This window comes from Leucopleurus acutus, assembly GCF_964270905.1.
Source record: "Leucopleurus acutus genome assembly, chromosome: 6".
Taxonomy (NCBI): Eukaryota; Metazoa; Chordata; class Mammalia; order Artiodactyla; family Delphinidae; genus Leucopleurus; species Leucopleurus acutus.
The window spans coordinates 109,088,166-109,114,271 of NC_139149.1; the positions used below are offsets into that span (position 1 = coordinate 109,088,166).

The 26,106-nt window shown below is 42.8% G+C and overlaps 1 protein-coding gene across 1 annotated transcript in view; it reads right to left on the reverse strand.

Moving 5' to 3' along the window:
- The window catches only part of DNER (delta/notch like EGF repeat containing), a gene marked incomplete at both ends in the record, with an annotated part of 323,548 nt that overhangs the window by 1,874 nt on the left and 295,568 nt on the right, over positions 1 to 26,106 (reverse strand). Inside the window, 2 exons of the mRNA XM_082841200.1 lie at positions 4,697 to 4,943; positions 17,861 to 17,992. Coding sequence (XP_082697326.1) covers positions 4,697 to 4,943; positions 17,861 to 17,992 — 379 coding nt within the window. The remainder of the gene's footprint in view (positions 1 to 4,696; positions 4,944 to 17,860; positions 17,993 to 26,106) is intronic.

Sequence of the window (26,106 nt, forward strand, 5' to 3'; positions counted from 1 at the left end):
AAGCCAAGCAACGTAATAAGTTGAATACAGGCTTACAATACCCATTTTATTTTTTATATGATTCCAGTTTGAAGAATAATCTGTTTCCTCCAAATCTAGAAAGTTGAATGCCTCCATGTTGTGCAATCCGTCCACAAGCTGCAGTTCGAAGGGCCGTGACCTTACATTGCTGTCGTGCAGCTGGACACTGACAAGGCAGGTTGGAGGATGAGCGTTCCAGATCCACGGAGCACAACAAAGCAAGAGCTGAAGGCACTCAAGAGCTGCCACGCGTCCACCGCACACACACACAGTCAACTGAAGGACGACACGCATTGCTTTGTGTCTGCATGGGAAACTCAGCCTGGATCGCAAAGCGTAACACTGGTGCAAGGGTACCTGGTGAAAGTACGACTAACACCCCCAGCACAACTGGAGCTGGATTCCTTGCACTATGACCTAACCAGCTCCTGAGAAGCCTCCAAATTCCTGAGGTGAGACACAGAAATCCCCACCCAAAGTGCAGCATCTGCTATTTGGAAGCTAAGATGTGCAATGAAGTAAGACTCTCCTTCCATCTCCCACACCTATCAGAGTAGTGATCTCAGAGTTAGTGCAAAACAAATGTGCATTCATACTTAAATTTCCAACGCTGACAGCTTTTTATACTTCCTTAGTGTCTCAGAATTGGGTGGATGTTAAGGAATAAGCTAATACCTACAGAATTCCATTTTAAACTCTCAGGCACTAAACCAATGTCAGAGCTTGCCTATGTTACGGCAGGAGTTTTTATGCAACTGTTCTTTTTTTAAACAATGCACTGTTTTTCCTTACCCTAAAGGGACATCTTAATTGCTTAAAAAAAAAAATTGGAAGCTAGGGAAAATGAAAATGTAGACCTTGGATTAGCAAACTATAGTCTGCAAGCTAGTAATAGCCTGTTGCTTGTTTTTTAAATAAAATTTTATTGGAACACAGTTTGTGCCCATTCATAATGCCTCTGGTGCTTTCACACAACAAAGGCAGAGCTGGTCACAAAGACCCAGAGGCCATACGGCCCACAAAGTCTAAAATGTTTCACAGGCCATTGATGAAGACCATTGATAGGGGTCACCCACAGTCTCTCTGCAAAGGATTTAGCATCGTGTCTGGCTGTGTGAACCATCCTAGAAGCACTAACAGCAGTTGTGCAGCCGTGGTATCAATGTCACTGACAGCTCAAACGTCATAGTTGGTGACCAGTCTTGTGCGCCTTATTTTACTAAAGAAACAAAAGAAACTGAAACCAGTTATGAGGGAGGTCAAAGTATGTACACTCTTCTAGCTCATATTCCCCTGGAAGTCAACAGCTAAACAATACCCCCAGGAACGGCAGGTGGATGTGAGCTTTAAAAAGGCCCACATCGGGAGATGCTGTTTGAGAAAAAGCGACTCTGTCCTTTCCCAGCTCTCTTTTTGTTTGTTTGTTTTCTGTGATCGGGCACTTATAGCTGGTAGAGCAGTACGCAATCAGCAGGTAAAGTGTGACCTCAGATGCAGAACTTACAGAGCTGTGGCTTCACTCCTGCCAGTCTGTCACAAAGTCTTTGCAGCCTGAGTGTAAGCAAAGCAGCTGCAGAACATAGGAAAGGAGGGGGCTCCCTTCTCAACCCAGCACCAGCACCAGCTGACTGCTGACGTCAGAATCACCAGACACTTCCCGGGTCACTAGGGAACGTCACAGATGACCCAGTCAGGATTCATCCTGTGTAGCTGCTCGGCTGCAGTCATTCTGATCCAATGTCACCTCCAGGCTAGTGGCAGGGAGACAGGCCATGAAATGCATGTTAGCTACAGGCTGATGCTCAAAACTAGGAAGAGGGGAATTGCAAAAAGGACTCAGTTTTCGTCAATGCCTTTCCAGGGTCTCCAGGAAAAGGGGCAAAAGGGCCAACCAGCCAGAGATCCAGCCAGGGCCTCTGGAGAACCATGCTGTAGAAGCCACAGGTCATAGACGAATAAACTTTTAGACAGGAATGTCCTCAGATATTTGGGAAGGCACTGTATTAACATCAATGGTTTTATCTGCAGTCACTGGTGCATGCAGGAGCTCGCTGGTTAGGAATTCTGCAGTAAATATTTTTGATAAAAATCAGTACCGAATAAGAACCAGGTTTATAAATGCTTTCAAATTTATTCTTTCCTTCCAAGAGTATTCAGTTAAGTATCTTTTCAGTGGGCTATATAAGCAGGAAGCCCAGAAGAACCTATCTTAACTTATTCCAGGGCTGAGATAAAATACTCTTCTTCCTCTTGAATGCAAAAGGACCTTAGTCAGAGATTCCTCCAGGGTAGGGGAGTGTGGAGGGAATCTGATTTCTTGGGGCTCCCAATACATCCCCGTATAGAGCTATGGAGTCTGCTCTTTCCTGGTGAACTAAGCCCCTTCAGGAAGACTTTTGAGAAACAAATGAATTTGTCTACTCTCCTTTTCTTTTTACATCCTCTACCTCTCATCCAATGTTTTCAAGATACTCCAAATACCCCTGGCAGGCTGGTACCACTTACAAAGCTGGTGCCCTGGGATGAATCTACTTCTCAGGCAGGTCAAGACATCCTATCCCAACCCCTCACCGAGATCATCCATTCATTTCAGACCTCAAATTATAGTGACGTCTACCATGTGCCAGGACCCACTGGAGATACAGTAATAAAACTCACTGCTGTCTACTCAAGAGGAAAGAGTCAAATAAGCAATTAAGATGAGATTGCAGGGATTCACCTCAATGTTTCCTGGAAGCTGTGTTGCTGAGTTGTTGACTCTTAAACAAAGGCTCCCACAACGAGGCTCATCTGTAGGGCTTGACCTGGAAGAGGGTTAACTCTCTCTTCTCCCCCAAAGTTACAGAAGTAAGGCTAGTGCAGCTCCCACGAAGAAGCTTCCCTGGGCTTTGGGGCAGATGCTCTATATCTCCCAACTTCTCTCATCCACTGGCTCCTCTCCTTGGAAGCCAGGTTCTGGTTTTTGTTTCCCCTGGACTCACTCTAAGACCTAAGTCTTAGGTTTGCGGGTTTCCTTTGGAAGAAAACTAACTTTCTGAACCTCTGAGCTTCTATGCCACTCAAGCAGAATTCGGATCTGCTTGTGTCTTGAACAATATCAATCACAACGTCCCAACAAAGATGATGCAAGTAATAGTCCCCTGGAGGCTCAATCTTGAGACATCAAGCTCAGTCCCCTTTTTGCTACAGCACACTCACTTTCTGAACTGTGTGCTTCAGATTGTTCTACCAACTGCAGGAAAAGATGATGCTTTTAATACACAATATCACTATTATCTTTTTAGTAAACACTCCTTGCAAAACTCAACAAAATTAGATGAACTGATTTTTTCCGTGTTGTAACAGATTTGGAGAAGTAAATGTGGTGTTATCTGTTTATACAATCTTTAAATATTTGTAATTTAATTTGATTGTCATAACTCTTTAAGGAGGTAGTTCTCCCTTCCCACAGTTGAGGGAACTGTATTTGTGGAAGGTTAAATCATCGGTTTAAAATACAGTCAGGGACTTCCCTGGTGGCGCAGTGGTTAAGAATCCGCCTGCCAATGCAGGGGACACGGGTTTGAGCCCTGGTCCGGGAAGATCCCACATGCCACGGAGCAACTAAGCCCATGCGCCACAACTACTGAGCCTGCGCTCTAGAGCCCGCGAGCCACAACTACTGAGCCCATGGGCCACAACTACTGAAGCCTTTGCGCCTGGAGCCCGTGGTCCGCAACAAGAGAAGCCACCACAATGAGAAGCCTGTGCACCGCAACGAAGAGTAGCCCCTGCTTGCCGCAACTAGAGAAAGCCCACATGCAGCAACTAAGAACCAAAGCAGCCAAAAATAAATAAATCAATAATTTAATTAATTAAAATAAAATACAGTCAGGTAATGGAGCAGTCAGGCTTAACGATGTCGCTCCAACACCCAGACTCACGCTCTTTCTATGATACCACACTAATTCCTGTCTCTACAGGAGCCTTTCCTCCAGGAGAGGACACTATTTTATACAATACGAACTCTAACAGCCGAATGACCATCATTTGACTTTCTTTAAATAAGCCCTTAAATCAAATGGGTAATTTATGCTCACACTGACCGTTAGAAGAGCAACACAGCTAAACATATCCCCCCCAAAAATCATCAAAAAATGTTTCACGACTCCTAGACATTGTTGTCTAGGTAGTAATGTAGTGATAAAGAAGTGAACACGTATAAGAGACCATATCAAGAAGCCAATTATGATGACATGGAGAAATAGAGGGAGTTTGGGTTCTTGAAGGTATTGTTAAGTCATGAAATGAAGCAACTCCAGCAGTATTATATTTTAGACTTCTTATGGGAGATGCAGTCATTTCAGCATAATAAGGCATGAAACAAAAAATAAATTGAGATCATAAACTATAAAAAAAAATGTTTCACACACAGTGATGAAGAGTCAGGTATGTATAACAGAGATAAACACAAAATGAATGAATGCATTCAACGAAAACAGAAAGCCAGCAGCAAAGTAAAGGGGTTTGCTTATGAAACAGCCTAATTGTCCGGTCCCCCAACACTACCTTGAACTTATGTTTTATTCTTTGAAACCCTCCTTGGGGATGTAAAGTCCTGTTCATAATATAACCCTGATACTGAGGATGCACATGTGAGAGCAGCACCTCCCTTCCGCCTCCTCCCGCCGCCCACCTGGCATGCCGGATGGAGGCGATGGCACTGCTGAACTCGCTGTCGATGCTGCGGCAGTTGTAGAACTCCTCGTAGGCCGGCCTGGAAGAGCCCTGGTACTCGATGCGGCTGATGCGGCAAATCCCCACAATCAGGATGACGAGCATCAGGATGAAGGCGACGCAGAGGGCGCCGATGATGATGTAGAGGGAGTGCCGGGGCATGTTGGTGAGGCTCTCCGCCATGTGCCCGGACTTCCACTGGATGTCTGAAGGCGGAAATAAGCAAACGGCTGCGGATGAGTTGAGGCCTTTTGAATGGGAAGGACTTTCTTGTCCTCACATCGGGAACCTAAAATATAAGGGCTGTCCAAGCTGGGAAGAATTGTTTTCTATGGATAATCCAGACCAAAGGCCTTACTGTATACGGACCTCTTACAAATCATTAAGAAAAAACAGGAACATGCCATAGAAAAGTGCACAAAGAATATAAAAATGAATTCACCAAGGAAATACGTAGAAAATTCTTTAGCTTCATAATTATTTTTAAAAATGCAATTCCTATATCAGTTCCCAAATATTATTTTTAAATTTTGATAACCACAGTTGACAGGGGTACAGAAATGGGGACTGTGTGAATGGATACACAGCCCCTGTGCGGACTGCATGGAGTTTCCTTTGACCCAGAAATTTCAATGTTCCGAATATATGCTGAGGAAATGGTCCTATAAATGCATAAAGCCCTGGGTGCAAGGATCTTCATCTCAGCAGCACAATTTTTAAATGTTAGATTATCAACTATCACACATTTAGAAAAAAGTTCAGAAAATAGCACAGACACCCATGTACTCACCACTCAAAGTTAATAAATGTTCCTATTTGACCTTCTTTGCTTTATATTTTTAAAGGTTTTTTTTTTTTTAAGAAATAAAATGTTATAGATATAGCTAGAGTCTCTCAACCCCATAGTCTCTCTCTACCCCACCAACAGACAACACAATTCGTAAAAGTGGAAAAATGGGAAACAACCTAAATATTCAACTCTTAGTGAGACGGAGAGATATTCACCAAATAGCAAAAGAATAAAAAAAAAAAAAAGTGTTACCAAACAGAACCTAGTTGTAGAGTACAATCACATATGAGCTTCCAACGTCTACCTTACTGAAAAGCTCAGGATGGAGTGATACCAATGATGAACATTTGTTGTTTTCTTACTATGCTAAGCTTTTTGAAAACATCTCATTTAATCAGCATAACCCCCGGAAGATACATTATTCCTTCTCCCCACTTTACAGACAATGTCTAGGAAGCTGACGTCACTTCCCGGGTGAGCATGTTGGCAAGTTTGGGTCCAAGTTCTTAGCCTCTGCCTCACACAGCAGTGTGCTAACGACAGTGATCTCTGAAAAGCAGGCCTGCGTGGGATTTTTATTTCCTTCTTTACACATCTCAGTCTTTTCCAACCAAAAAAAAAAAAGAGAGAAGAATGCAGTCCGTTTGTAATAATTAAAAAGTAAGCAATAAGTCATTTGAAGAAAACACCCATGGGATTATCTTCCAGCATAACTAGCAGAAGGGGTGTGAGCCTTGGGACCACACTGACCTTGCTTCCAATCCCAGCTGCAAGGTTTACTTGACCTCCCTGAGCCTCAATTTCTTCCGTTATAAGAAGATAATTGCAACATATACCCTATAAGCTTGCTGTGAGCGTTAAGTTAGAAAACGTGTAAAGAAAAGTAAGAAAGTCCACTGCTGGGCTCATGGTGGGTGGTCCCTAAGGAGGAGCAGCTGCAGTGGTGGAAGAGGGAAGGATGCAGAGGAGGAGGACCCTATCCTCTGAGGCACACACTCTGAGCTGAGGATTGTCGGGCATTGCCCTGTGCCCATTCAAAAAACACCAACCTGGGCTTCCCTGGTGGCGCAGTGGTTGAGAGTCCGCCTGCCGATGCAAGGGACACGGGTTCGTGCCCCGGTCCGGGAAGATCCCACATGCCGCGGAGCGGCTGGGCCCGTGAGCCGTGGCTGCTGAGCCTGCGTGTCCGGAGCCTGTGCTCCGCAACGGGAGAGGCCACAGCAGTGAGAGGCCCGTGTACCGCAAAAAACAAAAAAAAAACAAAAAAACCCACCAACCTGGATGGGCATGAAAAAAGTGGATGGATGGACATAATCGCTGTATCTGGCACAGGTCAAGAGTGTCTAATTATGTCCCGTTTACAGACCTGCATACAAATGGAATGGTTCAGATGATGTGACCAGGATTTGAAAGGAAGCTGTGGAGATTAAAAAGGGCTAGATAAGATCAAAGAGAAACTGAACTTGGCAAAGAGGATGCCTTCTCTACTTCACTCACACCGCCACCTCCACCACCATCACCTCCAGGCCATGATTTCCACCTTAGGACTCTGGGTGCTTGGAAATGGGATTCAGGGGTGGGTGGGAATGGGCCTGTCTTCCTGTGAAATCCTCAGGCCTGTTTCCACTGTCCCACTTTAGGCGAGAGTATTTGTCACCTCTGGGTCCTCACACTCTCATCTTAGCGACATCTTCAGTGACACTGGAGTCTCAGAATCAGCTATTCTTTCCCTTGAAACGTTACGATCTGCACAAGAGCACAGGTAAACACCCAAACAAGGATCCGAGTGTGCAGACCTTTTTCCTAGAAGCCTAATGGAAAACTGACCCATGCCCTGAGCCTGGCTGGTTCCTGAGAGTTTGAGAAGAACGGGATGAATGAAGTGACTTCTGAGTGCGTGTCCAGATCTTCTGGCTCCTGAGTTTTACACCAAGGCCCTCGAAGTCTGGTGTTGCCACTCGAGCCTGCCTCCCTGATGACAAAGCCCGTACAGCCAACGCACACACAGGCAGACGGAACGACATAAATCACTGCAAGTTAACGGCCGCAGCGGAAGAGGGGGAGTGTTTCGTGAAACCAAGACTCAGTCCCAGATTGGCAACCCTTTCATCTGGCAGTAACCTGGTGCACATGGAGAGAGACAAGTCATCTTTCTGGCTGAAAGAGAAGCATGACTCACTCGATTTCCAAGTATTTCAACATTCTCTGAAAAATTCAGTCGTAGGCCAGAGTCCAGCACTCACAGGGTGTGCTGTAACACTCACTGAGCACTGTCACGAGGGCAGCCAATCCTGTTTCTACTCCAGCTCGGGGGAGCGCTCAGATCCGATCGTGCGGCAGCCACACAAGTTCTTGATGAGTTCCTATGGTCAATCACACCTTCGTGTAAATAGCTTACACGTCACACTGATTGTGTATAGACAGCCAGTGCACAATCGCACATGGCCACTGAAGCAGAAAACCAACTGTACTAGGTTACGTGCTCGGCACACCGCCCCAGGCCTCATAGGCTGCCTAAATTGCTTGCATTTCTGACCATCTGCTCTATTTCCCCAAACTCTGAACTCCAAGCTGTTTGGACTTTCGGGAAAACTTTCTCAAAATTTCTCCTGAACCTCTGTTTCTCCTCCCTGCCCCTGCCCTTTGCTTCTTCCACCCTATTGTCATCTGAAAGTTGACTGATAAGTGATGTGGCTGCTTTGCACGCTAGGTGGATTGGGAGGCAAGCTGGATCTGAATAAATCCAACACAGGGTCTGCGAGGCAGCAAATGTATCTGCAGCAGGTGGCTGCAGCTGCCGTCTCCCGGTCCATAAGCCATCGCTCTGCCGCATACAGGGAGTCCCAGTGCCCGGATCATTTACTATAGTGGCTGCGGCAGGGCTCGGAGAAAAATCATGCACCAGAGCGCGCTGGAAGGGATGACCTCACCAGTCTCGGCACGTGCGTGACCAGGAACGCAGGCACACCAACTGTTCAGGGAAAAAATGTCGCACTTCTGGGTCTCAGGGAGCATTTGCATTTCGGTTTAAACTCAATCTGTTTGAGGGTTTGTATCTTCTAAAGTGCTTTCGCCTTTAACATTTCAATCGGTACGAAAATAGGAGCTACGTAGGGGCTGGACTCGGAGCCTTTGCTCAAGGTAAAGCAGGTAGTCAGCGGCCAAGCTGAGGATAAAACGAGACCCACCGACCACCTCCACTCCACCAAAGAGACCTCATTCGATAGACACATTTAATTCTAAAATACATTTCCCACATCTGTTTTTTCATTTACCCACGTGAATCTAGCTAGACTAATTTGTCCACCTACTTTTTAAGTCTTTTTCAGACTTAAAAAGAGTCTGAAAGTAAAGGAATGAAAGTCTGTTTTGAGTAGATGCCACTTAGTGACATCTTAGTTTTGAGTAGATGTCACTTAGCTAGCTAGATAATTTTTGAACCATCTGCGGCCTAGAATAACTGTGAGGCGGGATTTCAAATTTCTTTATGTTTTCTGTAGCTAAAAGTTCGGTGGACAATCAAAACAGTCAACGAGACTGAAAAAAGTTAACACTCTCATTAATCTTCAGAAGATGCAGAAGCGGGGGGAATGGAAGGCACAGCTCGCCTCCCTCCTAGCGATCCCGTCACTGAACCAGTTATCAGTAAGCACCTACTATATGCTGAGCGCGGTGCTGAGTGCCTGGGATAAGAAGCAAGGGGAAACTGAGAGAAAAGTGTGCTAAGCCACGAGGGACCAGAGCGGCACTGCTTCGCGAGGGGACGAGGGATTCGCCATCTAACTGGGGAATCGGGAGAGCTTTTGTGATGGGGGTCCGCAGCAAGTGTGGCTCTAAGGGTGAGTGCATAGTCACCAGGGATGGAGAAGAGCAAAGTGAAGGCTGTCCCAGGCAAAGACCTGGGAGGAGGTGGAAAGCAGAGTGAGGAGCTGGAAGGAGGACAGGGTGGCCGCTCAAGGCAGCAAGGCAGAGACTGTCTGAGTGAAGACGGGGCACCTCCCCACAGTGTAGGGGCAGCCCTCCCAGTCCCATAGGCAAGAGTGTGGCCTTTGCTCTTTAGTCATTGATGTATTTTATTTTATTTATTTTTTTGCGGTACGCGGGCCTCTCACTGTTGGGGTCTCTCCCGTTGCGGAGCACAGGCTCCGGATGCGCAGGCTCAGCAGCCATGGCTCACGGGCCCAGCTGCTCCGCGGCATGTGGGATCTTCCCTGACCGGGGCACGAACCTGTGTCCCCTGCATCAGCAGGTGGACTCCCAACCACTGCGCCACCAGGGAAGCCCCACTGATGTACTTTAATAGCAACTTGGTGTGGGCAAGGATGGAAACAGTGGTTGCAGGGAGGGTCTGAGGGTTCAGATTTGCACTTTGAAAAGATGTCTCTTCCATTTACAACCACATAGATGAACTGGAGGACATTCTGCTGAGTGAAATAGACCAGACACAGAAAGATACATATTGCATGATGTCACTTATATGTGCAACATATAGGAAAAAACCCCCCAGACAGTAGAATGGTGGTTACCAGAGGCTGGGGAGGGGGTCAGGTGATGGAAGGAAGGGAGGAAGGGAGGGAGGGAGGGAGGGAGGGAGGGAGGGAGGGAGGGAGGGAGGTGGCTGGGCGAGATGGGGTGGAAACATGGGCAGTCACTGTTGAATGGGTGTAGAGTTTGTCTTGCAAGATGAAAAGAATTCTGAGGAAAGATGGTGGTGATGGTTGCAATATAAATGTACTTAAATACTGTACACAATATAAACGTACTTACACTTAAAATGGTTAAGATAGTTATGTGTATTTTACCACAATGAAAAAGTTTTTTAAATAATGAAAAGGTAAAATACTTTTGGAAAATTAAAAAGAAAGAAAGGAAGCAAAAAGAAAAGAAAGGTTGCTTCTGGCTGTATATGAAGAAAGGGTTTGAGGGGCTAGGGTAGAAGCCAGGTCAGAGGCTACTGCGGCCTCTGGCGGAGCTGGTGGTGGTTTGGCCTGCGTGAGAGGGGTGGAGACAGAGAGGGGAAGGAATGTGGGTGTGAGTTAGGGGTGGAATTCACCAGACTATGCAGCTTGTAGAGGCCAGTGAGGAGAGACAAAGGTAGTGTCAAATTTCTTGGCCTTTGGCTTGTATCCCTGGATGGATGAAGTACCGGAGGCAAGCAGGGGACATGGCAAGACAACCAGGTTTGAGTGGAAGCTCATGACTTTTGTTTTGTACATGCTGAACTGGAAGTGCCTTTAAGACATCCAAGGGGCGACATCAAATAGACAGTTGTATTATTTTGTTCAGCATTTTGGTTAATAAAAGCAAACGGTTATTGAGAGTTCAATGTGTGCTGAACACTATTCTAAGTGTGTTAGGTCCTTTACTCCTCATACGATGCTCCACAGTGGACATTGTTACTATCTCCCTTTTATACAAGAAGCAGCTGGGACTCCAAAGAAGCCAGGGAAGGAGCAAAGTTGGTTGTCTTGGGTTGCTTCTTCCCAAAATGCATGGAATTTAATAATGCTTGAAGAAACCCATCAAAACAGTTATGTTATATGAGCAGTCCTTATTGTACAAATAGATTTGGTTCTTTGCTTCTCATTCTGGCATAAACTAGGATTTTTAAAAAATAAAACTCATTTGGAATTAACATATACACACTGCTATACATAAAATAGATAACCAACAAGGACCTACTGTATACTACAGGGAACTATACTCAATATTTTTTAATAACCTATAAGGGAAAAGAATCTTGCCCAGGTTTCCACATGTAATAAGTGGCAGAACCTGAATCTGAACCACACACTTTGGCTCTAAACACTTAATAAGTAATGTCTTCCATACTGCACAATGTGGAAACCAATAGGGGCCAGACTGCATTAGAAAAAAAAGTTTAGAAAACCATATAAAAGCGTGTCACACTCATAAAGTAAGAACTACTTCATGTTTTGTGTGTGTGGGAGAGAAACTGTGTGCTATGCGCCGCATCAAAATGCAAAATATATTTCTTACTGTGGGTTGCGGTCAAAAGGCCTGAGAAACACTGCTCTCTGCTATATGCACCCATCCGAACCCTTCAGGAAGGGGGGATGAAGATTCCCCTCATGGGATACCTGTATCTACCTTGCAACAGAAAAGTCAAGGTCTAATTACATCAATAAAACTACACATCTACAGAATGCCTGTTATCCTAAAATAGTATGTTTAGAAAATCAGCAGTTATCTCAAAAACATCTAATTTATCAATATTCCATCAGAGGAGGGGAAATTTCACTTTGAATAGACACCCAGAGGCTGCTCACTGCTCAGAGGGTGACAACTGATGATAGCAATTAAGGCAACCATTTACTGAGCACTTACTGTGAACCAGGCACTGTACTGCACTATGTTATTCACAGGTATTACCCCATTTATCAAGGCCTGTGGCTCAGAGCTCTCGTTTACCAGGAGTAACTACCTGAGCTGGGATTCAAAACCAGGACCGCACAAGTCCACAGTAATGTCCTTCCCGTGATCAGGCTGCTTCCCCACATCTAGCCACGATCGCTTCCCAAGAGGTCAGTGGAGGATGCAGCCTTGGTGTTCAAAGTATTTAGTAAGGTAATTGTGGATTAAGTGGGACTTGCGAGTCAACTTCAACCCCCAACACCATTGCTTCCAAGAGGAAAAGTTTTATTGGCAAAGAGCCAATATATAAATAAATGCTCATGAAAAATTCAAGAACCCCTTAATTTGACTATTCCATTTTCAAGAATTTATCCTACTGATATTCTCACACAAGAATATATAAGAATTTTCACTCTACTGTTGTTTTTAATACCAAAAACCTGAAAATGAGTTATCTATCAATAGGGGTATGATTAAATAAATTATAGAGCATCTAAAAAATGGAAATACTGTCTGGTGTTAAAAAAATTGAGGAAGATCTGCATAAGCCAACATGGATAAACACTCAAGACATATTACTAAGCATAAAAGCAAGATGCTGAACAGTATGTACAGAATAGCCCCATTTGTACGGGAGAAAATGGGACTTTATACAGTGACTGAAAGCATCTGGAAGAATCCACAACAAATGGGTAACAGTTTATAATAAATGGGAAGTGGGGAGTGAAGTGGGGAGTCTCCATGGGGAGGAAGATTAATTAATTTTATTTTGTTTGTTTTCTTTTTTATTGAAGTATAATTGATTTACAATGTTGTGTTAGTTTCACGTATACAGCACAGTGATTCAGTTTTATGTATATATATATGTGTGTGTGTATATATATATATGTACATATATATTCTTTTTCAGATTCTTTTCCCTTATAGCTTATTATAAAATATTGAGTATAGTTCCCTGTGCTATAAAGTAGGTCCTTGTTGGTTATCTATTTTATATACAGAAGTGTGTGTATGTTAATCCCAAATTAGTTTTGTTTTTTAAAAATCCTGGTTTACACAAAAATGAGAACAAAAGATCCGAATCTATTTGTACGATAAGGACTGCTCATATAACATAACTGTTCGATGGGCTTCTTCAAGCATTATTAAATTCCATGCATTTTGGGAAGAAGCAGCCCCAGATATCCAACTTTGCTCCTTCCCTGGGTTCCTGGAGCTACCTGCACGAAGTCTCACAGCAACTCCTGTCACATATGAAGACCCACCCTTGGATGAGGAGAAGGCAAGAGCTGTTTCATTAATCTTTATATCCTGGGCACTATGCTTAACGTCTGACAATAAGAGGGCCTTGGTTATTCATTGAATGCATAAATCTAAGATGCCCTGTTCCCCTATTTCTCAACTGCAGAATGTCATTAATTCAATAGTTTAACCATAGATTCAACTGCTCAGTATATAGAACTAGCCAACTCTCAGTCAGCAGGACTGTCTGTAACCCTAACTGTATAGACCTTAAAGCTCCAACACAAATGATACAAAACATTCCACTATGTAGAGAATTATAAGAATTTTGAATTTTAGACTTCGATTTTAGGAAGGCAGAAGTTTTATTAAAATCCTCCCCAAATTTTTTGATCAGTCCAAAAGTGGTTAAGAACAAGTGTCAGAATTAAAACTTCAGCAGGCTTGTTTTGTTAGTTTCTAGAACTTAGGGTTTGCATTTGTGTCAGAATATGTATAAAACATCATAGCTGGGCTTCCCTGGTGGCGCAGTGGTTGAGAGTCTGCCTGCTGATGCAGAGGACATGGGTTCGTGCCCCGGTCCGGGAAGATCCCACATGCCGCGGAGCGGCTGGGCCCGTGAGCCATGGCCGCCGAGCCTGCGCATCCGGAGCCTGTGCTCCGCAACAGGAGAGACCACAACAGTGAGAGGCCCACATACCGCAAAAAAACAAACAACAAACAAACAAACAAAAAACACATCATAGCTACTCTCATGATCCTTTTAGGATAGTTCTGGATCTATGTTTTTGATGGTTTTGATAAATATGTGTGGTCTGCTAGATTTCTGCTTCTTATTACTGATTGGGGACCAGATAATAACTCTAAAGGGCAAATTTCTAAAAACGATCCATTATTAGGGTAAACGTTAGGAATGCGAGCCATGGAACCACTAAAATGGTGTTAATTTGCATGCAAATCCCATTGAGGTTTCTGAATCTAGTGTTGCCTGATGACAAAGTAGAGTCATTTCCACGTGCAGAGCCCTTCCTTCCCTGGAATCGGCACGAACTCTCAGTGTGTGTTTGCGTGTATCACACACGTAGTCTATGAATTTCTGAATTTCTCTTTTCCACGTGCAATAGGAAACATCCTATGGTGTTTTGTAGGGAAAAGGCAATAGGAAATGCCTGCCTTATTATAACTGTGCTCTCTGGCAGAGTAGGACACTACTTTGAGGGTGAATCCAACAGTGCTAGGGCTGGAAGGAAGAAAACTAACCATTTTATTTAATCCTTCATTTTATGGATGAAGAGACTGAGCTCCAGAGAGATAAAATGACCTTCCTCCTGCCTGGTGATTGGTTGGGTGGCAGGACCAACCCAGATCCCTGTTCTTAAGAGCAGCACCCATTCTATTCACCAAATGCTGCCCCTTTAATCAGTTTAAGTTATGTTTATGCGAATACTTATTACAATGATTGGGATGATGCTGTAACAGAAAAAGAGTAATGCTAAATCATCTCCAAATGTTACAATTTTTAAGAACAAAGGGGAGTCATGGCACACTGCTGATAAGGTGCTATGGTAGGCCAAATAATGGTCTCCCAAAGATGAACACACACTATTCCCCAGCATCTCTGATTATGCTACCTTACACGGCAAAAGGAACTCTGCAGATGCGATTAAGCTGACGGTCTTGAGATGGATAGGTTATCCTAAATGACCTTCATGGGCCCAAAGTAGTCACAGGAGTCCTTATAAGTGCAAGACGGATATGAGAGATCTGGAGAAGGAAATGTGACAATGGAAGCAGGAGTCAGAGAGACGTGATTGTGGCTTTGAAGATGGAGGAAGGGGCCACGAGCCAAGGAAGGTAGGCAGCCTCTAGAAGCTGGAGAAGGCAAAGAAGAAGGTTCTTTAGGAACTCCAGAAGGAAGACAGTCATGTTATGTTTCAAGCCATGAAATCTGTGGTAATTCGTTGCAGCCGCAGTAGGAAACAAATACAGGGGGTCAGGGAAGGCATCTGAGAAGGTGACGTTCAAGCTGAGACCTAAAAGCTGAGAAGGAGACAGCTGTGCTAAGATCGCAAGGAAGAGAGCTCCAGGCATGGGGAACAGCGCAGGCAAAGGCCCTGATGGCAGGAATGAATGGGACCTGCTCAAAGAAGGGAAAGGAGGACAATGTGACTAACGTGTAGTGAACAAGAAAGGAGGGCAGGTGAATGGCCTCAGGAAGCAGAGGTCAGGCTGGTGGGAAGCCCCACCACTGCCTTTGACAACTCGGAGCCTGCCACGCTATGGAGCTGCAGGGGCCACGGTTCTCCCTCTTCTCTGCTTCACCTGAGCTTTCCTGCTGAGACTTACCAACCTGACCTTGTGTCATTCAGGCACCCTTCTCTTGGTTTCTAGCCACTTCAGAAGATCACAGATGCTCAGGGTTAGAAAGAAACCTCAGAGACCATAGGTCCCATGGCTCATACAGGACAGGAGACCTCTTATATCTTCTCTGCCCACTGACAGTCCAAACCCTGCTTCCACTTCTGCTTTGAATCCATTCCATTGATTCAGATCCATTTTACCTGGCACTGGCCACCAGCTCCACCTGTGTGTTATCGCAAACCTTATATGCTTAGTCTCCATTCTTATGCTCAGGTCAAGGATGGAAGCATCCAACATGGGGACCCAGTAGAGCCTAATCTGTGATGACATTTATTCTGACACCTTTGGCTGAATGGAGGGGTGCAAATGAGATCATCAAACGGCAAGTGCTACTCTGGGCGAACAGAGAACCCAGGTGTGTGCTGGGATGTGTGATGGGTCCCATCATACCCAGCTGCTCAGAGCGGCCTGTGCCCTCTGACAAGTGCCAAAGGCTAGTGTTTGCCAGGAGTAGCTCATAGTATAAGGGCTGCAGTGGCGCAGAAGGAAAGAGAAGCAGCAGCTAACACTTATTTAGTGCCTACTGCATAGCACAGATCTGCACAAATTTGCCTCCGTTAAGCCTCACGGCAACTTTTCTATCACCATTTTACAAGTGAGGAAGACAAGGCTGAGGTACATTTGTCCATGACGGAGCTAGACCATGAAGCCAACTTTTGTCCTTATTATTCCATCCTTGTATATCTTTTGCCTATCTTATCCATCACCAGAAGGAAGTAAAGCTAGATTTTTTTATAGTTATAAGATTTTACTTCAAAACTTCTTAAGGGCATCCTTTGTGTTCCTGACTTCTTCACACGGAGGATTTTAAAATTATACATAGATATTCCTCTGCCCCAAGGCGTGAAACTCGTCATTTCACAGAATTATCAAATTTTATAACGAAAACTCGTCCTATTTTATGGATAAGTACACGGAGACTCAGCACACCTAAATGCAGCCACACCGTAAGTGCCACAGCCAGGGCGAGAACCGAGGTCCTGGTGGCCCAAATCTGGGATCCTTCCCACCAACTGATATCACCAACTGGACTTAACATCCTATACCTACTTTAGTCTTAACATCCTGCATCAGTTCACAGCCCTGAGCATCTGTACCACTGGAATCCCTTTCCTTCCCTTTCTTCAACAATAGAGTGTTTCAGTTGGTCCTAAAACCTTTCTGGATAGGGGTATTTGGAAAGGACGAGCGGGAGACCTAAAAGGAATTACTCTCTTCCTCTCTCAAGTCCTGAGCCAAGATGAAAGACAAAGAGTGAGCAGACAGGAGCCCAAACAACACCTTCATTACTGGTCAAGTTGATGCTGAAGAATATGGTCCGTATTTGTGGATAAGAAGGTTTCCTGTTACTGGCCTTGCCCCACTTGAGACACACACCAAGAATTAGACAAGCCCGTGCAGTCACAGGCGGTGCTGGACCACCAGTGAGGGGCCTGTTCTTGAAACATGCACAGCGTGGAGGAGTAGAGGCAGCCCAAGACGCAGACAGACAGGGCTGTGTATACTGAGCTGTCTCCTTCCAAACTCACACAGCAGATGAGCTGTCTTTGCCTGATGAAGAGTAAGAGAGTGGGCGAGAGGGCCCAGGAGGGAGATTTGGTGACACAGCCAAACCCAACGACCCTGACTAATTTAAATGGGAAGAAAACACACTTCAACGCTGAGCTTTTAGCGATTTACAAAACAATGAAAACCCAATTCCAGGGCAGTTCTCATTTTCACCTCAGTCCTAGCAGATACATGATTTTAATATATAAAATTCTGATCCTGACACTGTCAAACTTCTGTGAGTCCATCTGTAGAGAACACCTCGCTCTAAGCAGCTCAAAGTATTTTTCAGAGTTTCTTTCATGCGCTCATCCTCACGGAACTTTTCTCCAGGCAATTGATGGAACCTAATACGTTTGAAGACACTTGAAGACAAAAAATGCAAAGTGAATTTACATTCTGTGTGGTTTTTTTTTAATGCTTTCAACACAAAGACTCTCTTTTCTGATGCGATTCTAATGCTTCTCTGCTAAGCACATTTTTGGCTGTCTTAGCAGCCGCGAACTCTGGATGACATCTGCACATTCTCATCCTGGTGGAAAGGCTGGATTCAGACTCAGGAAGGAGGGAAGCAGCATAACACAGTGAGCCAAGGTCCTCAACTGGGATCCGGGAGGCACGGCGGGGTTCAGGGTACCCCTTGGGCCTCACTGCCTCACCTGTGAGTGCTGTGGGGCTGGCGCATCCTCTTCTCATTGAATGAAAATGTAACGGTAAGTCACAGAGGCTGAGCAGCAGAATACTCACGGATTTCGCAGTTTGCTCCCACCCAGCCACGTGGGCAGTGGCATGTATAACCATTGGGCTGGTCCAGGCAGGTACCGGCGTGATGGCAGGGGTTACTGTCACATTCATTGATGTCGATGTCACACTCTTCACCTAAGGAGATGAAGAAAAGCGGCAGTGAGCCAGGCTAGCTGCCCCAGCGGCTCTGTCCCCCGTCACTTCTCCAGCTCAGCAAAGATCTAAGGCTGGGGTCATGATCTCCTGCAATGCAGCCCAACTGGCTGTTTGTATAAAGTGCAGAACTCTCCCAGAATTCCAGACAAGGGATCCTTTACTTAAGTAAAGTTAAAAAAGAAAAAGAAATGGCACCGGTAAAAAGAATCTCCTTTAATCTTTTGAATTCATTATCTGAAGCTGATTCCCATATCTGAATAAACCTTTTGAAGTCTATCGGAAAAACGAACTTGGGCTCCTGATTTTACTAAAGAAATATATTTTGTTTTGGATTTAGTCAGCTGGATCTTCTTATTTGTTTTTCTGAAACTCCGGAAAGCCAAAGAACTCACAGTTTATGGTTCTTTTCTTTTTGTAGCCAAGTGTTTGATTGTGTAAGCCTGGGCATTTGACTGTTTTCTGGATAGTTCTAGGTCACAGACGTGTGCCTAGCCTGAGTCAATTATGAAAATGTACTCCTCTTTCCAAATCCCTGGAAATGCTTCTGGGAGGGATTGAAATGCTGAGGGAGAACATCAGGGCCCCCTAAGGAATGACAGTTGTGATGTCTGGGGTGAGTCCAGTCCTGAAATAATCTCCCCTGGGAAATGGTCCCCGAGGGAAGCTCACATCTGCTCCAGTCCATCCGTCCTTCCCCCATAATGAAAACCGTGACCTGGGGCTCCTGACGCTGCTACACCCAACATTTGGGGGCATCCTTGACCCCCTCAGAGAAAGCCTAGTTTAAACTAACAAACCAGAACATGGGCTGATATCACTGTGGTCCAAAGACCCACTTACAAGAAATAGCTTTTTAGTAGAAGTTACACAAACAAAGCCATCTTTGTGTGATTTTAAAGCGTGTGTATGAGTCAATACAAAACGGGTACACCTCTTAAAGATATCACATCGAAGCTGAAGAAAGGATACTTCAAATTGAGGCAATCTTTCTTACAAGTGTGAAAATGAGAAAAAGAAAACTTTAAATATATACCTCCATTTGCTTAGATAAATGTAAAAAGTGATATATATATATATATTTTTTTAAAATTCCTAGCATTGCTATAGTCATCGACTAAATCAAAGGAGCAAAATCAAATATTCTGTCCATTTTCAAAGGCAATATTTCAGTGTACACTTGGGTAATTACTTGCAGGCTTACTTAATTAGTATTAAAGAGCTTTTCTGTCTGCCATTGGTTTACCTCGTGTTTATAAAACCACCATATGTCACTCACAGACCATTTTCGAGGCAGAATCTCAAACTAAAATGGTTCACGTCTGTTTCACTTCACACTTTTTTCATACCTGGCAGCGGACTGTTTTATTTTTAAAGTAAAATCTGTCAAATAAAACATTTACTACGTCTAGGTCCTACTAGATTGCTTATAATTCAGTAGTGTCTAAGCGAATTTGTTTCCTGCAATAAATATAGTCATTTCTATCAATACGAAAGACATGAAATTGATTGCCTCTTACTAACCTCTTTCAAAGGTTTTCTGTCTATTAATGGGGCAATCACTCTGACTGGAAAAGGGCATAGACTAAACTATTACAAATGGCATTACATGGTAGACTAGTTGAAGAGACATATAAACAGGAACGTGCTGAGAAGCAATAAAAGGATGAAATCAAAGGCCTTGACAAATATACACATCAGTACTGCTTTCCATCCATTTAGGAAGACAAGCTTAATTGAGGTATTTACTAAACAATAGCTTTCTTTTCCTGGCAATCTGAATACTGCAAATTCTGAAATAAGATGCTCTGTTACCTTTTCAGCAATAGCTACAGAAATGGCCTGACTTCTCCCTACTTCTATAAGCCTAGCAAAACTCAAAGGCCCCACCCTGCTTCAGAAGTTTAATGTCAGTGTCAAACCCTTTTAATTCCCTAAATTTTGGGCAGTTCTAGAGCTGTCAGTCCAGCCCACCCAGTCCTGCTCTGGTCCAGAGCTTCCCCAGGGAGGTAAATGCCAAGTTCAAGTTCAGAGCAGCCCCAATACATGTTTGGCTCTTAGACCTCTAAGTGGCTCTAATATAGTTGAGAGAAGCCTAAGATCCTCAGATTTATCTCTTCTTGGGACTCACTGGATTGGAAGGACTTGGTAGGAATAGAGAAGGGCAGGAGAAAATAGGATGAACTTTTTCTGTAGACATTCATCAAATATCTAAGACCCAGGAACCAAAGAACCATGGCCCAGAGAGAGTCCCAAACCTATCCCAGTCTGGCTTTCATCACCACAGTGTTCTTAGAGCTATACTTGGGATTCAATGACATTAGTTTATGATAAAACTCCGTGCCAGTCAGGAGCCCAAATAGCTAGCAGCTATTTCCACAGCATATGTGCCCTGGAGGAACCGTGGAGCAATGCACAGTTCACAGATACCTTTAGATTGACTCTGTTGGCCCAGTTTACAAACTAACATGCCTACACTTCTGTTTGAATCAGTTACCCCCAAATGGCTTGCAGCTGAGGACTTCACGGTGTCACATGCTGGTGGTGAGCACGTGGGGTGATTCCGATGATGGGGCCACCCAAGGAAATTTCCAACCAGAAGACTTCCAGAGAGGATTGCTCTTCTCTGCCTCACAGTGCTCACGCACTTTGCAAGGTAACTGAAGATTTATTAAGAATTATAGAGACTAATTTTGGTTTCATTTATGCTTCCCTGTATTAGGAGTATTATGTTCTTACATACATTTCAACACCTCACCATTCCATCTCCAAGCAATATGCATTCTAGTTAATTTTAGTAGAAGAGTTCTTAGTACATTATATCACCTTTCTCCACTCATAAATACTTACTATAGTAAATAATAAAAAGTACTTAATAATACTTAATAAATCTTTATGCTTTTGCTGGCTTAAGCCAGATGACTTTTTCGTTGAGATGCTTACTTTTTTATTTGAGTGGGGAAAATCAGTTACTTTTGAATCACCGTTGTGCTTGAATAACATTTGTAAAGAGAATACAAAATGAAATTTCTACTTGACTAAGGCTGGAAATCAAAGTCTGAACTTTAAATCTTTTCCTATTGCTTTTCAATCTACTACTTTCTAAGAGGCAATCTGTATAGTAGGTATCAGCTTTGGTAGTATTTATGCAAATTTACAAGTGTACGGTTTAATTCGGTATGCTTTCCTCAGATAAATTAAAATGAAAAAGATAAGTCAGAAGTCTCTGCTGTCAGTATATCCTTGGGTTAACAGAGCCCACACCAAATGATATCAATGAAAATCATTATAATCATAATACCTAGTATTAAATCTAAGCCTATTATGTGCCACGCACTGGAATGGGTACTGTAAGTATAACTCCTTCATACTTCACAAGCATTTTATTCTAGATGAAATGAATCTAATGACTTACTTGGAAGTTCTGCCACAATGGAGCAACTGGAACCTGTCTTGCCCTCCCACTGTAAATAATTACACATGTGGACAAAATATATATTAAAAAAAACACTTCAAGACATTAGACAACAGGCAGTGCATGGCTGTGATTGCGAAGAGGAGACAAACGAACAGTTGAGTACCATAACCACTCTGGCATTCTAAATTCTGAACCAATTTAGAACACAACAGTTTCACTGAAATGTGGGGAGTAACTGGAATTTGTGGAGGCTGAGGTAGCTGTAATTTGTAGGAGAGGCCACTACAGAAGGTAGAGCCACTCAAAAAAGGAGCATCAGAGATACGATGCATCCCTGAGTTTGTTGCTGAATACTGTGTGCGAGTAAGTTGGAACTCCACAGGCATGGCAAACAAGAGGAAAGATGAACAGTTCCCAAAGCTCACAGAGGACTGGGAAGTATTCAAACTCTCACAGGTTGGAATGCAGACGTTTCATTGGCCACCCAGTGCATTATGGGAGGAAAAGGTCACACCTCAGTAGTAGGACATAACTATCCCTAAAGGCTACTAGAGACTCCAAAATACAAAAACAAACCTTGAAAGGATCAATCAGGTCAGCAAGTAACTTACCTACCTGCCACAGAAAAGGCCAGCACTTTTAAAAGATATCCAATCACTCAACAACTTAACTCACAATGACCAGCATTCAAAAAAAAATATCAGATGTACAAAAAAAAGCAAGAACATGGGACCTATAACCAGAAGGAAAATCAGTCAAAAGACAGAGGTCCAGAAATAACAGATGATGGTGAGTAAACAAGACATTTGTTCAAAAGGTGAAGGAGAACATGGGGAAAATGAGGATACAAATGGAAGATATTAAAAAAGAAAACCAAATGGAATTTCTAGATGTGAAAAATTCAATATTGTCAAAGATAATATTAAAAGAGAGAGAGAGAGAGAAAAAAAACTACAGACGAATATCCCTCATGAATACAGACACAAAAACTCTGAACAAAATATTAGAGGACAGGATTCGGCAATATACAGAAAGAATTATACACTATGACCAAGTAGGTTTTATTCCAGAAAGGCAAGATTAATTCAATATTTGAAAATTGATCAATATAATCCATCATAGTAATAGGTTAAAGAAGAAAAATCATATACTGATATCAACTGACGCAGAAAAAGCACCTGGCAAAATTCAACACCCATTCATAACTAAAGCTATCAGCAAGCAAGGAATAGAGAGTAACTTCCTCAATTTGATTAAAAAAAAAATCTAAAAATCCCCTTAGCTAACATTATACTTAATGGTGAAAGACTGAATGCTTTTCCCCTATGATTGGGAACAAAGCAAGGATGTCTGCTATCACCACTCTTACCCAAACTAGTGTGAGGAGTTCTAGCCAGCGTAATAAGACAATAAAAGGAAATAAAATTTATACATATCAGAAAGGAAGAAATAAAACTGTCCCTAATTTCAGAAGACATACCTACCTATGCATAAAATCACAAGGAATCTACCCACCAGAATCCTAAAACTAGTAAGTTCATCAAAGTCAGAGGATACAAGATAAACATACAAAAATCAGTTGTATATCTCTACACACTAGCATTGAACATGTGCACACCATACTGTAATTCTATTTATAATCACTCAAAAAGAGAGAAATATTTAGTTGTACATGTATAGGAGTTACATGCTGAAAACTAGAAAATGCTGATGAAGAAATCAAAGATCTAAATAAATGGAGTGTCATACTGTGTTCATGGACTGGAAGACTCCAAACAGTAAAGATATCAATTCTTCCCAAATTAATATACAGGTTTAATACAATTCTTATTAATACCTCATCAAAATCTTTTGTAAATATGACAAGATTATTCTAAAATTTATATGAAAACGCAAAGACACTAGTATAGATGAAACAGTGTTGAAAGAAAAAGAGTAATTGAAAGGAATCATTCTGCCTGATTTCAACGGTTATTACATAACTGCAGCAATCAAGACTGAGTAGTACTGACAGAGGAACAGATACATAGATCAATGAAAAACAATACAGAATCCAACCAGACCCACACAAATATGGCCAACTGAGTTTTGACAAAGGTTTAAAAGCAATTCAATGAAGGAAAGATAGCCTTTTCAACAAATGGTGCTTGAGAAACTGTACTTCTATAGGAAAAACAAAAACAAAACCCCTCTAGTTGGAAGGTCCCAGGAAAGAAAGCAGACTGTGAGCCAAAGCAATCTTGAGAAAGAAAAACAGAGCTGGAAGAATCAGGCTCCCTGACTTCAGACTATACTATAAAGCTACAGTAATCAAGACAGTATGGTACCGGCACAAAAACAGAAGATAAACTCATGCACCTATGGTCAACTTATCTATGACAAAGGAGGCAAGGATATACAATGGCGAAAAGCCAGTCTCTTCAATAAGTGGTGCTGGGAAGACTGGACAGCTACATGTTAAAGAATGAAATTAGAACACTCCTTAACACCATACAGAAAAATAAACTCAAAATGGATTAAACACCTAAATGTAAGACCAGACACCATAAAACTCTTAGAGGAAAACACAGGCAGAGGACTCTATGACATAAATCACAGCAGATCCTTTTTGACCCACCTGCTAGAGAAATGGAAATAAAAATAAACAAATGGGACCTAACGAAACTTAAAAGCTTTTGCACAGTAAAGGAAACCATAAACAAGACGAAAAGACAAACCTCACAATGGGAGAAAATATTTGCAAACAAAGCAACTGGCAAAGGATTAATCTCCAAAATATACAAGCAGCTCATGCAGCTCAATATCTAAAAAACAATCAACCCAATCCAAAAATGGGTGGGAGATCTAAATAGACATTTCTCCAAAGAAGACATACAGATTGCCAGCAAACACATGAAAAAATGTTCAACATCACTAATCATTAGAGAAATGCAAATCAAAACCACAATGAGGTATCACCTCACACCAGTCAGAATGGTCATCATCAAAAAATCTAAATGCTGGAGAGGGTGGGGAGAAAAGGGAACCCTCCTGCACCATTGGTGGGAATGTAAATTGATACAGCCACTATGGAGAACAGTATGGAGGTTCCTTAGAAAACTAAAAACAGAACTATCATATGAGCCAGCAATCCCGCTACTGGGCATATACCTTGAGAAAACCATAATTCAAAAAGATACATGTACCACAATGTTCATTGCAGCACTATTTACAATAGCCAGGACATGGAAGCAACCTAAGTGTCCATCGACAGATGAATGGATAAAGAAGATGTGACACATATATACAATGGAATATTACTCAGCCATAAAAAGAAACGAAACTGAGTTATTTGTAATGAGGTGGATGGACCTAGAGCCTGTCATACAGAGTGAAGTAAGTCAGAAAGAGAAAAACAAATACCGTATGCTAACGCATATACAAGGAATCTAAAACAACGGTACTGATGAACCTAGTCACAGGGCAGGAATAAAGATGCAGAGGTAGAGAACGGACTTGAGGACACAGAGGGGGAAGGGGAAGCTGGGACAAAGTGAGAGAGTATCATTGACATATATAACCTACCAAATGTAAAATGGATGGCTAGTGGGAAGCTTGCATAGCACAGGGAGATCAGCTCGGTGCTTTGAGATGACCTAGAGGGGTGGGATAGGGAGGGTGGGAGGGAGGCTCAAGAGGGAGGGGATATGGGGATATATGTGTACATATAGCTGATTAACTTTGTTGTACATCAGGAACTAACACAACAGTGTAAAGCAATTATTCTCCAATAAAGATGTAAAATAAAAGAAAAAATGAATGCAGACTGTAAAAAAGTAATCTAACAGTACTTACAAATGTATGAAACAACCTCACTGCAGGGTTGGGGGCAGTGCTGACTTAAGTGACTTTGGAACGAGCAGAGTTGGTAGGACTGAAGGCAGAAGGATGTGTACACCAGCACTGTAGTCTAGTTTATAAAGTTGCTTCCCATAAGGATACAAGTTATGAATTCTGATACTGCTCTACATGTATATAGGAATTAAGCAAGTAAGTAAAAGGATGTTGGATGGTAGGAGCCAGGAATCTTGTTGTTGGTGTGGGAATTTACAGATGAACAGGAGAGAAGGCTGGAATGATACATGTAATAATGGAACAGAGTTGGAGAAATTAATATAAATTCATGTTTAGCTTTATTTAGATATAGATGGTTACATATGGCAATATTTATAGACACATGGGTTAGTATACACACACATTCCCTTGCTATGTCAGCTGAGAGGATCTAGGAGCAATGACATCCCAGGAATAATGAGCATAGCTAGTGGCCAGATCTTGGTTTCCAGTATCATTCTCCCATAAAAAGAACCAAGGCTCCTTGAAGAGATGGTTGATTCAAGACTGGAGCAGGAAATATACAAGATGAGACTGGAGCTTCTTGCAGTGCCGGAAAGCATGTAAGTGTTCATACACACACACACACACACACACACACTCTCTCTCCACCAACAACAATGGGGTATGTCAAAGGGACACAGAAACCCAAATGAAAGAACTCCCAGTGTCCACAAAATAAATAAAAATATGTTGGATTATAACTCAAAGTATAAAATAAATATCCACCAGTCCACAGTGACATAAATGAATGAGCAAAGAAATGGGGGAAAACAGGCAAATCTCTCCTACAGAAGAATTTCAC